General features: G+C 36.3%; 1 protein-coding gene across 4 annotated transcripts in view; it reads right to left on the bottom strand.

Moving 5' to 3' along the window:
• Positions 1-11,074: 11,074 nt before the first annotated feature.
• The window catches only part of slc12a7b (solute carrier family 12 member 7b), a 162,469-nt gene continuing 157,100 nt past the window's right edge, over positions 11,075-16,443 (bottom strand). For all 4 annotated transcript variants that reach the window (XM_069191100.1, XM_069191103.1, XM_069191102.1 and 1 more), the window contains one exon: positions 11,075-16,346. In XM_069191100.1, the coding sequence (XP_069047201.1) occupies positions 16,255-16,346 (92 nt within the window). In that variant the 3' untranslated portion in view covers positions 11,075-16,254. The remainder of the gene's footprint in view (positions 16,347-16,443) is intronic.

Genomic DNA, 16,443 nt, shown 5'->3' on the forward strand with positions numbered 1-16,443 from the left:
ACACTCTCCCCCGCTTAAATCGCCGTCCCCGGCGAAGGGCTATCCCATCCCACTCTGACACCAATGTAACGCAACGGGGGCTCAGGCGGGCGCCCTTGTCGCATCTGGTCGGCCCCATCCCGACTGGAGGCTCGAACCCGGGACTTCCGCGTCTCTCTGCTGCGACCTAGCCCCGTGAGCTAAAGAGAGATCGGTCGGTGCAGGGGCCGACCAGATGCGGCAAGGGCGCCCGTCTGAGCCCCCGTTGCGTTACAGTATATTGATCTTATTTCAGTATTTAATACGATCCACATATTATTGTAACGGCTGTTGGGTTTGGATGTTCATGAGAGAATTATACCAAATAAAGCACTAAGCACTATCCTGACTTGCACCCGTTACTTGCGCGCGATAGGATCCTCCGTGACCCTAAATTGGAAAAACAGTTAGAAAATGGATGAATGGATACTCATTCATATGAATGCAATCAGTAATATTTTTAAACTCTCCAGAACATCTTCAGCTTCTTCCTGTTATTTTTATGCTCAGAAACGTTTAAATACTTTTCACAATGAAGACCTGACTATGTGAAAATTGCTGGTCTTTTTTCTCCTTGTATACTAAGGCCGTTCGTGAGAGCATGGAGTGCACTCCGTGTACTGCTGTACCCTTTGTTTTGCTTTCTTGATGAAACGATTTTATCATGATTCCTATTTGAAATGTTTTTTAAGGAAAAGCAGAGAGGAAAAAAAAGCTGACTGCTACAGTAAATTAGTCCTCTGACTAATGTTACACGTGGTACATGTTTTTTTTTGCAGATGTGACCAAAACAACAGAAATTTTAAAATGAAAAAATGAAAGAAAAATGTGTTTCATTTTGAAGGTATTAAACTCATATTCAACATAGTTGCTGCTGGAAGAGGTGTTAGTGGGGCCAGCAGGGGGCGCTCACCCTGTAGTCTGTGTGGGTCCTAATGCCCCAGTATAGTGACGGGGACACTATACTGTAAACAGGCGCCGTCCTTCGGATGAGATGTCCAGAAAAGCGCAATATAAGTGTAAGCAATTATAATTATTATTAACAATAGTCAATTAAATTATCCTAATCCAGTAAAAGCGGAATTGTAATGAACACAATGTCGAGACTTCTACTTTGTGATATCCACAGATCTTAGTTTGTCCTCTGTTGTGACATCTTTTCCTTCACCGGGTCCTGTGTATAGAGCACATCAACCCAATTTGCCACTTTGCAACTACAAAATTCTTGTTTACTAGTATTGTCATCTGCCTGTATCTTAACAATAAAGAACACAAAATATATTGTATGTAAATCAGTGACATTCTCTCAAATGCCTTCTCTCAAAATGATTTTCTCCATTTATTCAAAAACATTTTGTTCCTGTAACATGTTCCCAATCAAAATCATACAGCTATTTATTTATAGCTTTATTGACCAATCAGAAGAGTGTCAAAGTGTCTTTGGCATCACTATTGAAATTACAAATAACACTTAAAATAAATACACGTTAAAAACAAATAGCTCCTAGCAATGCAGCAATACATACTGTATATACACACATCTCATCCTATCTATATTACACTATCACATTAATCCGATAGCTTCATACAGGAAATAATCTGTTAGCTGCGTTTAATATACAGTACGATTGCAAAGGGAACAAAATATTTATTTTTCCCTTTTTAATCCCATAGGCATACTTAAATGCTTCAACGAAGGTAGCAGGTAAAAATGGGAATGAGAGTGGGAAGGTTCATCAATGATAAATGGAGCTTTCCTTTGAGCTGCTGTATAGTCTGCTCTTTTAGCTGTTTCTGTGGTCAACCAATTCTTTTACTAGCAATATTCACAATTCTGGGAAATTTCCCTTTAGTTTTAATACTCAGGCTATCATACCACACCATGATACCAAAAGTAAGGTTTCTTTTTACTAACATTCCATAAATCTTACATAAAATGTTTTGATTCATCCCAAACCCTGATCAAAAATATGTGCTTGGCTTTCCTTTTTAAAAATGCAATTGCAACTGAAAAGTTTAAATACTAAACTTTATTTAGTGCCAAGCAATGCAGAGCCTTATAGGTGAGCATGAGGATTTTGAAGTCGACACAAACTTGACAGGAAGACAGTGCAGTGCAAATACTCCAGGTTAGGAGTAATCACTTGCACTAGACCTGGTCAGGATTCTGGCTGCTGAGGTTTGGACATACTGGAGTTTGTTCAATGTGATTTTAGAAACCTCAGCGAGTAGAGTGTTATAGTAGTCAAGAAGACAGATGTGTTAATCACCTTTTCAGCTACGGTTAGTGATAACATAGGACATAGTCTAGCGTTCATTTTGAGGTGAAAGAATGATGTTTTGACAATACTGTAAGTTGCACATGTGGGTCGAATGTTAAGCCTGAAACAAATGTCACCCCCCACGTTTTTCAATTTAAACTGAAGTACAGTACCATCCACAGATAGAGATACAGCCTTGGCTGAATATAGTGACATGTTTATTCAAGTTATAGAAAGTAGGGCACAATCATCCTACTTACATAGCTTCTCCAACGCTATGCTCCGAGTTTACAGGAGACATGCTATAATCTTAATTCCTGATTTTACAAACTGCTAACTAGTTTTGTCTGTCATTTGGCATCTTGTTATCCCAAACTACAACATCCTATTATTATTTAATGTGTGTTGCCCAATTTCAATAAACCATTCCTGATTCTCTGTTTGATGATAGAGAATTAGACATAGGCCCAATTTAAATATAGACTTGAAACCCCTTTTTAATTGCACATCATAAAGCATGTATTTCATAGTGACTTATAACTGGGCACAAATTAGAAGCATCTGGAAACAAAAAGCGAATATGATGTGCTGGTTTTGTCATTTGTTATTGGCATGTAAGAGTTAGAATTTAATTTCCGGGCCCAAAAAGAATTTTGAATTGGCTGTATGAGTGACTGATACTACAGAAAATAGTATTTTGCTTAACAAATAAAGACCGAGCTAGTAATTTGGAATTTGATGTCTTTTAAAGATACAGCCCACTATGTAGTAGGGGGTAATCTCTGAGCACTGAGGTAGGCAAAATGTAGATTTGTTAATCACTGTGGAGACAGGTATCTCTATTCACTGGAGGAAGTGTTTACTTGTGCTTCAGATTAGCTAAATACCCACTTTTATTGACTTTAGTCTGACATCCAAAAAGTTATTTTCAAAATAAGGTTCTTACGTGTTACACTTTCGATAATAAAGATTCATAGTTTATGAGAGAGGTTTGAGATGCTTATTTATTGTACACCAACCAGTGTTTTACAAGTATTCAATTCCTATCTTAATTCTACCTTGACATATTGAAGGGCATTCATTTAATGCATAAACTATGAAGTCAGCATGAAGATTATTAAAACAGACGAGGAATGTTATTAATGTTTTGAAAGTTTAATTCTTCCCAAAAAGCAGGCATATGGGTTGTTTCTGACTCTTGACAGATGTACAGCTGTATCTACTAAAAAGATACAGAAAAATGTCTGCTCTCTTAAAGAGCCCCTTGAAAGAGTTTTCTGTCAAATCATGTGAGAAATATATACAAAATGTGCATTGAGAAGAGACCTTTAATATCTGGTTCTGTGAGAATAGGTAATTTATTCGGTGTTCATTGTTTTGTTACAAATGAGGGGTTACGAAAAATGGTGAAAATCAGGATTTGACGGAGGGGTTTAGTCAATAAGTGCAATAATTATTCAACCCCCCCCCCCCAACTTGTAAGTGCTTTTTCCAGAATATACCTGAGTGATTGGTATAATTAGAGGCACTGAATTCTTTGTTCTCTGGCACAGCTTTTTTAAAAGGGGTAATAATTCAGGCTCATTTGGTTAAACAAATATTTATTACAATGACAAAACACAAGTTACTCTAGTACACTACTTACAAACAAGGTGTTTCAGAGGCCTAACATTCTGGTCACCCAGAAAACCCCAGACTGCCACTAAACATTAAACTTAAAATGTGCCTACAGAGGCCACATAAAAGATAAGATGCCTTCTAACTAAATATAAAGCAACCTGCAGTTAATCTCTCCCTCTGCACCCCAAATGCCACAAAATAAATTGGAGCCTATATCCCTATCCATAAAAATGCACCCTAAGCAGGAAAGATGTTTCTAACTGAGGTACCAGGAAACCCAAGTTCCCCAAAGACACAAAATAGCACACTTTTTCTCACAAGGTTCAGATACTTCACTCCAGTCAGTTTTGGTTTGGATGATCGTGAAGTAGGGGCTCTCACCTGGAGCAAGCTTCAAGTCCCAACTTCTCTGGACTCTTCTCTCCTCCCCTTATTGCCTGCTTCTTGTTTCTTGCTCTTCTCTTCTCTGTGGTCTTAATGTGATCTTATATTGTTTCTACTGCTCCTCGACGCTCAACTAACCCACAACTTACCTGGGTACAACTTAACAATTGTTTCTACTCAAGGGACCCTCCAGACCTCAGCAAATACCCTCTCTGCTTTGAAGTTAGAAATGTTTACTCTTCCAAATGTCACAAACTTTATCTAAAATCTAAGAGACACTTCTCAGTTTCAAAAGGGTAAACCCTAGTACTTTATGCTAATTCTACGAATTTCAAACAAATTAGAGAAAGTCATTTACAGGTAAAGGTCACAAGTCTGTGATTCTAAGACAGCATTATTGTTGACATTTAGATAACATTTCTTCTCCGTCTGACAGTGTGTGATAGCTTTACACAGAAAGAAGAAGGTTTTGAATAATTTGTTAAGTAATGTGAGTTTCTAGATTTTCACTATCTAAGTGAAGTACAGCTATAATTTATTTTACAGGACAATAGTGTTCAGATTTTTATACAGATTTAGTAGATTCATTCAGGGCCTTTCTTTGAGTGGGAGGTACAAATAGGAAGAGACCAGTATGAAAGATGCCCGTATATAGTTTCAATAACACTATCTAAGACATGAATAGCCTGTCTAGGAGATCCAGGAGATCAGCCGTCTTAATACTCTTTTAATCGCTGATGATGAGGAAGAGTCATCAATGTGTGTGAGCACCATCTTTTCCAGGTCAGACCTCCACAATTCTTTACTTTATTCTTGAAAGTCAAAAATATGCCTTTAAATAAGATTTGAAGGTTTTGACTTTAAAATTAGAAATAGGAGCTCTATTGTATTTTATTTGGAGATATACAGTATTTGTTTTCCAAAGTGTGCTCCAGGCAATCCATTAAATCCTTTTTGTATTTTTGATGCATTTATGTGGTATAGGGATGAAAATACCCATCTGTACAGAAATTAATTTTGTCTTTGTTTTGCGGAATTTATGTCTGTTTTATGTGTCAAATGTGTCCATTTGACACATAGAGACCCAGGTGGCTATGTCTTGGTTATGTAAAAGTGCTGACTGGCTGTATTTGTCATGCTTATTACAAATACTTCATGTGTATACAAATAGTTCCTGTGTTTTGTGCATTAGCTTTTGTAAATATAATAAGATATATAGCATAATTTCTAGGCTCTGTCCTCAGCAGTTACTGTTTATTCATATGCACCAAATGAGATCAAGTGGGGAAAAACCTCAAATACTGTACATCCACAATTCTTCAGGATGTTTCTGAGTCATGCTAAATATATTAAATGAATTTCTGTGTAGGCAGCATGATGGCAGAGCAGTTAGCATTGCTACCTCGCAGTGCTGGGGCCTTGAGTTTAGTTCCTGGGCCATCTGTGTGGAGTTTGTATGTTATTCCCGTGTTTGTGTGGGTTTCCTCCTATAGTCCAAAGACAAACTAGTGTGTGAAGTGGCTTCAAGGAAAATTCGCCCTGGTGTGAATGTATGCATGTTTGGACGTATCCTGTCCAGGGTGAATCCTCCCTTGCACCCATTGCATGCCTGGAAATGCTGCGGCTCCCTTGTGACCTTAAAATGGATGAAACGGTTGGAAAATGGACGAATGTATGGAACTTGTGTTTTTATCTATCCTTCAAATGTTTGATTTGTTATTGTCAATTTTCATTTCTCTACAAATATAATACAGTATTAAAATACAAGTTATATTATACAGTAAGTATATACAGTATTATTATACAAGTTGAAAAGCTGGACCAGTGCTTTCGGAATATATGGACAAGGATTTCCATAAAACTATAGCAAGCAATTTTACTACATACAGTGTGAAAGAAGGGAATGGTGCATTTTATAACATCCATGATCAGTAATTCCTATTTCTTCTTCAGATGTCTGTTTCCTGATTTTTAAAACAGTGTAATGCAGTGCACAATTAAGCTGTATGGGAATGGGTGGTGATGGAATTTGCAAGCAGTAGAGAGTTATAAAGATTGTGTTAGATAAAGAGAGGTCAAGTTAATTTCAGGAGTTAAATATACAGTAATATATTCAAGATAATAAGCCAGATCTGATACTGTATTCAAATGTGCTCATATCCAGGCTCACATATACATTAACAGCTGAACAACTTCATGGAGTCATATGGAAAGAAGTCTTACTCAGGACCTAAGTTACATATATTGGATAATTGTAAAGTATTAAATTATTGCTAAATATCAAACAGTCTTTAAAAACTGTTTGTCAAGAGGTGTGTGTATTCACTGCTATCCTACTGAATTTAGCTAGTTTGTGGTTTCTAACTTTCCTGATTTCCTATTCATTTTTATCTTCTGTTCAGTGCAAGTTAAAAATTGAATTCCGTAAACCCTTCTACTGGGACACATACACCCCTTTATATTACCTTTGGTCTGTCTGTTAGTAACCTGCATGTCCTTGAACTGGTTAACTGTTTTTTTAACATCACAAATATACATATTCATAAGTTGTTTAGCATGGGTGCACATATTATATAGATTATATTATATATAATCCTGACTGACTTACAAGCACATTTTCTTTATTAGTAATTAGTATTAATTACTGAGTAGTTCAGGTAGGTAGCTGCGTCAGCATGCGTAGGCTGCAAAGGAACAAGTTATAGGTTTATTCCATGCTGAAAAAAATTCAGCAACTCCACAAAATGGAAAAATATTCCATTTTTTTCAGCATTGAATAAACCTATAACTTGTTCCTTTGCAGCCTACGCATGCTGACGCAGCTACCCACCTGAACTACTACCGCCTACAGCTGCTGCGACCCACTATGCCTTCCTCCAAATCTTTTTCTAGATCTCTTTGTCATACCTTCTCTTCCCTGGGCCACTTGCCCGCTTCTCTCACTAAACTAGCATTCCGTCTCTTCACAGCTATCTGTTCCAAGACCAGGCTTTCTAACCACCTTCTATTCATTTACAGATGTCGTCGACATAATATCATCCCTAAAGGATTTCGCCTTAAATTTAATACCTTTTCTTTTGACTCCGATACCACCCAGAGTAACACTCAGAGACTTCTAAAACAATTTTCTAGGACACTAATGCTCTCTACCATTTTCTCCCTTAAAAAACGGATTATCCTTTCCGACAACAACATCAAAGAGGCTAAGGAATTTCTACGGCTGAGAGCTCCACATCATCTTCCCTTCATAACTAACCTCATTAGATCTCTCAACTCTAAACTCTACCAGTTTCTCACTACAGAGAAGGACTACAGAGAAGGACAGAAGAAAACCATCAACACCCCGAACACCCTCACCAACCCTAACCTTGTTGTGACACACCTGAAGAAGGCTCCACGGTCGAAGCGTTGTGTTCTTTTTCTTCTTTTTTTTCAGCATGGAATAAACCTATAACTTGTTCCTTAATTACTGAGTAGCACTGTCAAAATTAATAAGAGCTAGGTATCATCAGCTCTGGTAACATGCTCAAGTAACTGCAGTCCAATATTTAACTGTCCATTGTAGTTAAAGCTGTGACCAGAGTATCTGTGCAGATATCTGTGTGTGCAAAGTTCAAAGTATATCATTCAGTTCAAAGAAATAATACTTTTACATTGAAAATGATACAGTGGAGACAGAGGCATTGCAAGTTAACAACATGTATCTATGAATTTCAGATATGAAGGTTCCTGAGACAATCAGCAAGACCACTCTAGCATTCACAGTGTACTACCTGAAATGACTCTCAATAATTGATTAGATACAGGTGGGTAGCTGCGTCAGCATGCGTAGGCTGCAGAGGAACAAGTAATAGGTTTATTGCATGCTGAAAAAAAGAAAGAGAACACAACGTTTCATCCGTGGAGCCTTCTTCAGGTGTGAGAGAGACAGGGCAGTAGGCAAAGGTAAAGTAGCGGGAGAACAAAGGTTGGGAGGGAGGAGGAGTGAGAGGCGGGAGCAGGGGACAGAAAGAGAGGCCAATCAAGAGGTGTGAAGTTAGAATGGGTGCAGAGAGGTATGAAATGAAACTTCCATGAATGGAGAAAATCTAAAAGAACAGTAGTCTGTCGTTAAGAGAAGGGAGAATGTGTGATCCTAGCTGCAGAATAATTTTGGTTTCGGTGGTCTTTCTGATGTTTGTGTTCGGAAAATCGTCTTTGAGAACACAGACGGAGAGATTAGAGTGGTAATCAATCTAATTGATTAGATACTACATCTATTCTGTCTTCACACCTCTTGATTGGCCTCTCTTTCTGTCCCCTGCTCCCGCCTCTCGCTCCTCCTCTCTCCCAGCCTTTGTTCTCCTGCTACATTACCTTTGCCTACTGCCCTGTCTCTCTCACACCTGAAGAAGGCTCCACGACGGAAACCTTGTGTTTTCTTTCTTCTTTTTTTCAGCATGGAATAAACCTATTACTTGTTCCTTTGCAGCCTATGCATGCTGACACAGCTACCCACCTGAACTATTGATTAGATACTGGCTAGTAAAGAGTGCAAAAAGGACCAATACTAGACAGGAGTGGTCTTTGAATCCACAATTTACAGAAATTCCTTATGGAACAGGTTAGGCAGGCAGAGGGAAGGGGGTGAGGGGAGGCGTCTTCCCACCTCTATGACTAAAGAAAGTGTCAAAGAGGAATGGCTTAAGAGACATACCGTACAGAGCCGAAAACGTTTGGTGCGGTCTTCTCCGCTTTAAAGGTACACTCCATGTGGAAGAATTTGCACCTCGAACGTTTGCCCACCAGCTAACACACAGAAGCAAACTGAATCCAAAATGTACTTGCAAGAATAGCAGCAAACATAAAAAAAGAGCAAGGTGACTTTCTGCTCAAGTAAATAAAGCTACCACTACAAGGACAAAAGAAGTTTTTTAAAAAAATAAGCAAATGTGAAAATGTTTCCAAAACATCCACTTGTGATACTTCAGGTGCTTAGTTACACGATTCCATATTAATATTACTATCAAGTGATGTTGAATCACTACAACATCTTTTTACAATAACAGCAAGTGGTGTTCTTACTACGTATTCTTTAAAAAGAATAAAATGTTATAACTTTTTATGAAGTACAGAATTTAAGCTTAATAATGTTAGAACAAGCACGTTTTAACCAGAACCCATGTAAGTTACCAAGTTAAAGACTTTGAGGCATTAAATATTTATGCATAATTCAAATATGATAAAGGTGGAAGGTTGTGTACTATCGTCCAAAATATACAGAGTTTTTAATGTTTAATGGTTAATATGCTGTAATACACATTTTAAAATATTAAAAGTCTAAAGAGTATACAACTTAAATTCTTAACTGGAAAAAGATTGTCCTTCAGGAGTGATCAGGATTCGAAACGGGGTGTTTTCTGGCGACAGCTCAAATGCTGTACATGAGACATTAAGCTTTATTAGCTCCACCTGGCGGTTTTGCAAGGTGCTTCCGAATACTATTATCATATTTCAATGAACTTGCGGTATGATGCGGTATAATGTGCCACGCCAAATGCATTTTGAATGGCTGGGTCTGTACCTCAACATACAACACACAAGCAGGGAGACAGTAGCCATATCAGCCACCCAGTGCAATTCTCTTATTGTTAGATTTACAAGCCTATCTATCTTAAGACTTACAGTAGAAAGCATTTTTTGAATAAATCTTGGAATCTTAATTGTTGATGTAATTACTAACCCTAAAAACAAGTGATACAAGTGTATCACTTGTTTTTTAAATAGAACATCAACAGATAAAACAATAAAATCAGAACTGAATAGCTAGCTAAGAAATAAAAAGTAGTAAAAGGGAATACACAATCGTAAGAGTGGGGCCTTGTCTTTGATATTTGTACTATTTTGTGTGCATTATTAAATAAAGAAATAATTACAATTAACAGATTATACAATCAAAATCAATAATTGTTTCCAATTATTTAAATACTCAGCACACCTCTTACCACAAATATGACGAGGTAGCCCTATCTTAAAGTTGAGGTGTAGTCTCTGGTGGTGAAAGAGAATGGCAGAAAGGCAGCATGTAACTGGGATTTAAAGCTGTCATGCAATGTAATTAAGGACATTCCAGGTACATTGTACAGGTACAATCTCATTTTATCTGTCTTGTTTTTAAAGTGTTCTTGTTCTGGTCTGTTTATAAAATAAACTACAAACTTTGCTTAATGTATTATATTATTAATATTTTATGAATAGTTAAGAATTTAAGGTTAAAGTTTCCCGTATTAAAATATATTGATATTTGCACAGCATATATATGAAAAAAGTCAAAACCTCATATGACTTGATGACTAATATGTTAAATATAAGACAAGGAAGTAACTGTGTGCTTAAAGAACTGATGAAATCCAGAACTGAAACTACTAAAACATACCAAACTAAGTGAAACCAAGGCAGTAGTAAAACACTACCAGAAACAGAAAATAGAAAAATGGTGATTACAGCAACAAGAAACAATAAAGGAATAACACAAGTAATAAGAACAGCTGTGATCCTAAAGAGGAAAGTAGTCATATCACCCTGAGCTAAATGCTAGGACATTTAAAAGACTGTGTCTCCTTTACAATTAATTAGTTCTTTTAAGTAAAAGAGGTTAATCACATTGATTTGAGTTTTGTGGAATCATTTGACATCCATGGACTCCAGAACCCGTGACCTGTGGATTGTTTTTTAGGGGGAAGAGACTGTTTGGAAAATTAGCCTGAATATAGTAATAGTGCACATCAGAAAATAAAACCCAACAACGTCAATGGCATTATTTAACACATTTATTAATTACCTAGAGTCACACATTATATTCTGCACTAAGTATGTACCTTCAAATATCATTCTAAACATTGAAAACTTTATGTAGAAGCCACATGCAAGCATTTTAATGTAATAAAGCAGCAAAAAAACATTTTGGATGTCATACAGAGAGCAATATTTTTCCAGTAGAGACATACAAGTTGACATCTCATAGTGCACTTCATTCAAACTGTTTTCAACTAATAAGAATGACTTTCACTGCTAATTCCAGCAGAGTAACAGTCCTGTGTTGCTATTTAGCTCAAATAAACAATCTGCTGTCATAATTTATTTTAAACGTTTATTCTGCAAATAAAGCAATCACCAATTGTTCTTTGTGTGACAAACACATCAATTAAAAAGAAAAAAACACAAAATTAATTCAATACCATGTTACATCTTTTTGCATTTTCACCATGCATCTTGTGGACTGTAATGCCCAATCCAGAAGGACATTAGCAGAAAATGTAGGCCTGTTATATTTACAAAACGTGTCTGGTACATTTTGTAGTGACAAACCTACTGTCCCCAATAGTTACAACAGTCCATCAGCACCCTTATCTCAAAGATCCCACTGCTTGTAAGAGTAGGGGTGTTGAACCTAGAGCCCTGGCTAAATTCCACTGTGGGCCTGGTCTGCATAATGGCTGTCATTACATTACCATTGCATGGTGTGGTGGATGGACAGGCTCCTCTGCAACATGTGTAAAGTGCTTTGAGATGAAATACGCTATATAAATGTAATTATGACAATTATTGGAATTTAACAAGAAACAAAAATCCAAGTACAATACAACAGTTAAGTGCAGGAACTACAACAAAACAGTGATACTAATGGTGTTTTCAAAAGAGCAGTCATACTGTGCCTTATGCTTGATTAGGTATATACGCAGACTCTCTTTACTATATACTGCATTAAAAACAATGTTTTGGTTACATATATAAAATACTGTAAAAGCTAAAAATCATAATTGAACATGTGAAAATATACCATTGTTTCTTGCCAAAGAGAAGTATGTATAAAATAAGTTTATGAATAATAATTTTAAAAAAGGTTGTTTCAGCCTTTTTTTTTTATTAACCTGGCGGTTTAAAGAATAATAAATGCTACTGCAAACTTTTTCTTAATTTTGAAAAGTAACTATAGAGTTTCATGTTTTTGATGTGTCTTTCTGTCTGACAGAAATACAATATGCATTAGAATGAAATATATATTATTATATGGTACATTTAAAACTGACATTCCTCACTCTTAATTGTGTAAATCTACTCTCAGGTTTTCATGGTAAAAAGCCAGATTCCTGAACTGGTATCTATTTTTGTCAAAATGTAGCTCAACCCCCTTACATAACAGCAGTGATTTTTAACCATTATAGAAAACTTTCTCTTTCACAAAACGAGACTGTAGATGTTGCAGGTTCTTATGTAATTGACCTAAATGCTTTTCAATTAAAAACGTGCAAAATGTACACATTATTATAGTTTCGTTTTTGGCACATTTTTCCTATGAAAGATTTATATACATTCCAGAGAAGAAAGCCCTGTGCAAATTATAATGTATAAAAAACTACAGTGTCTTGCAAGAGTATTCACTGACTTGGACTTTTTCACATTTTATTGTTATGTAACAGCATGGAACTGTGATGTATTTAACTGAGAATTTTTGCCAATCATCAACACAAAGTGCTCTATAATGTCAAAACGAAAAAAAAAAATCCAGACATATTGCTTAATTAATTAAAAATAACATACAAAATAATTGAAGGCATAAGTATTCACCCCCTTGTTTTGACACACAGTTTTCGATGACAGAAATGGGAGAAACTGGATGAGACAACAGCAGCACACACACTTCATAAATCTGCCTTGTACTATATATGTATATTCGTATGAGCTTAACATGCAGAAGTTACATAGTTATATTGTCACAGTCAGGTGCCTCAGCCAGTCACGGCTGGCATCATCCAAATCGGTGAAGTTGCCGGGACACGTTGGTCTTCATGGTGTAGTATTTCCTTGGAAATGCACTAAGTAAGTGGGGAAGCTCCAAGACACTGGTGTATTTATACTGAAATGATGTGAAACACCTCAAGTGCACACAGGTGGACTCCAGTTAAGTAATTATGTGACTTGGAGAAGAGAGTTGGTTACTTCAGAGGTAATTTAGGTGTGTCAAAGCAAGGGGGTGAATACTTATACATTCAATTACTTTCTGTTTTTTATTTTTAATTAATTTAGTAAAATGCCAGGATTTTTTTTCACTTCAGACATTACAGAATACTTTGTGTTGATGAGTGACAAAATTCTCAGTTAAATACATCATGGTTCCATGCTGTAACACAATAAAATGCGAAAAAGTCCAAGGGGGGTGAATATTTTTGCAAGGCACTGCACATGTAAAGATTTAAAGTGTATTATCGATCTAGTCTTGTCTAGTCTAACACCCAAATATCATTTCCTACTGCAGGAAAATTACAGAAACTGGCAGACTAACTAGAACTATAAGATATAACAGTCCCAAAACACAGAACAAAGCCTTCATAACAAGTAAAACCTAATAATATAACTCCCTATTGGAAAACCTATGTTTCCATTATTCACAAATATCACAGGCAATAAACAATCTCTGTATTTTCTCACTTACTAGTACTGCTGTTACAGTACCTGTACTCAGTCTAAAAGTGCTTTTATTATAGTTACAGTATGTCTGCCCACTGGATTTCATTTCATCACCTGACTAGTTTTGCCATTTTTTTATCCTTTCAGACAATCAGAAGGTATTTTCACTCTAGCCTTTGAAAATTATGTACTCTACAATTGAAATAAGTTAATCAGCAATAACAAGCTGTAGAGAAAAACAAGAACAGTTTATAGTTCAGCTATTTACCTATACAAAATACATATCATATGGCTAAGATGTGAGAAGTCGTCAAATATTCCTGAAGCACACAGAGAAAAAATGTAAAAAAAAATAAAGGGTTGTATTTTCAAATGTACAAATTAAACAGCAGTTGAGACAGAGTAAAGAATGTCCTATGAATGACATACAATATTAAGAATTACACAACCAACTAAAGTACAGATTTTTGAGAATTCAGTTTTTTCCTTTAATAATACTGCTTCTAAGCACTTAAAATGTTTGATATTAAGTGCAGTTTAATTAAATGTTGCAGAGTATCACATTCATTAATGACAGCGACTGTCAAAAACACAATAAGGACCTTACAGTAATATTGTTTCTTTCTCCTGCAGCACTGTGAATGCTACCTTTATGGAGCACCATTATAAGAGTACAAATCCTGATATTATAATTATGATATAATTATCATTAAATATTATTATAATTATTAGTAGAGTTACTGCTGCAGGCAATGTTTTTTTAGAAAGAAAGTCAATTATTTATTTGAATTTATTTAAATTTAGAATTGCCCATTCTTACTCAATTAATCTTTACAGAAATAACACTTGGACCAGCAGAAGATAGATAAGGATGTTTTTCTCTGAAACATACAGCTGCTGTATGTTTTCCATCTTCTATAATCTCAAACTTGTAAATTTATATTGTTATCATTGACACACAGCAAGCTACCAAATGTCCGGTAAGTCATAAAGGTTGATTTCCTTGAAAGTACACAATTCTTGGGGAAGGAGAACAAAGTAATGTAGCCAATTCATGGAGGGGGATTATTAGGAGGCATGGGAAATTTGGCAAGGATGCTGGGGTTACACCCCTACTCTTTTCTAGAAACACCCTGGGATTTTTAATGACCACAGAGAGTCAGGACCTTGCTTTTATGTCTCATCCGAAGGATGACACTTATTTACAGTATAGTGTCCCCATCACTATACTGGGGCATTAGGACCCACATGGACCGCAGGTTGAGCACCCCCTGCTGGCCTCACTAACACCTCTTCCAACAGCAACCTTAGTTTTTCCCTGGAGGTCTCCCATCCAGGTACTGACCAGGTACTGACCAGGTTCACACCTGCTTAGCTTCAGTGGGTTACCAATTGTAAGTTGCAGGGTGACTCCCATTAGCTATTAGCTATCAAAGCAGAATGATATCTTGGTTTTAATGCACAACACAGACTCTGACAAACTACACAACTGTCATTCCTTATCACTAGAGCCATGAACATTCTTTAGCTAAGTCTTATATTGGAGAGGTTTAACTGTGCACCATGTCAACAGCAGAATAAAAATAATGGACAAAAAATCAATTTAAATTGATTATTAAGATATGTAAGTCGCATGGATATTGATCTGATTCTCTAGGCAGACAACATCTTTTTCTGACAGCATCCCTAGTGAATTTGTATTACTAGTATTCAGACCATTTGGACATTTTATGTAAAAAATACAGTATAGACATTACAGTATAATGCAATTAAATAGATTTAAGATAAAAACAACTAATTTTTAATTTCTCACATGAAATGCTCTTATCTAAGAATCATGAACAGCAATGGTGTGAACATCAATCTTGTAGGAAAAAAAACCATCATGATGACTCAACCCAAACCTTTGAAAAACAAGCTATGGCTATTTTTAAACACAAAATAATAGTTCTGACTTACAGCCTAAACAAAACTGATGTCTGAGTAATACTTCAAAAATTTTTTGTGGCAAATTTCCATGTGGATATAAAGGTGGAAAATCACATCAAACACACTGCTTTTCCTCAAAACATGCTCCTTTAACAAAAGCAAAAACACCACTGCAAGTATATGAGGACCTTCTAGGACAAATGCTGTCAAAGTTACAGTAAGTGCAAAGATGGTAGCCTTGCAAAACATCCAGAAGGCAGTCTGGAAATGGACTGATGTTTTTTTTTAAATATACAACTTCCATATTCGCACTGGTGTCCTCAGCAGCATTTTTATATTCTAAAACAAAATATTTTTTAAAATGGAACAAAATATAATCTATTGTATACAACATTTAACTAAAAAATAAACACTAAAACAGAAGTGCCAACATACTACCTCCTCTGGTTAGTGTGATAAAAGGTCCCAGATATTTCGCAGTCCATCCTGATCAGGACTTTCCTCACTGGACCCTATGCTGTCTTTTTCGACCAATGGCATTCACTGTGCCCCACACACAGTTAGCAGCAGTTTTCACTTGGAGCAGTGCCTGGATTTAGGAGTAGATAGTGATGACCTCCCTTCCTCCACCACGTACTAGCAACACTCTGTTCAGGCCTTCAATCAGAACTTCCAGGAACTCCATGTCTGGGAGGTTGTAGGTAAGGTAACACACATCTCATATCATAAGAGTAACCTTAAGTAGACAAAAAACAGCCTTTTGTTTATTTAATCCATTGATGCC

The sequence above is a fragment of the Lepisosteus oculatus genome, chromosome 6 (assembly GCF_040954835.1).
Source record: "Lepisosteus oculatus isolate fLepOcu1 chromosome 6, fLepOcu1.hap2, whole genome shotgun sequence".
Classification (NCBI taxonomy): Eukaryota; Metazoa; Chordata; class Actinopteri; order Semionotiformes; family Lepisosteidae; genus Lepisosteus; species Lepisosteus oculatus.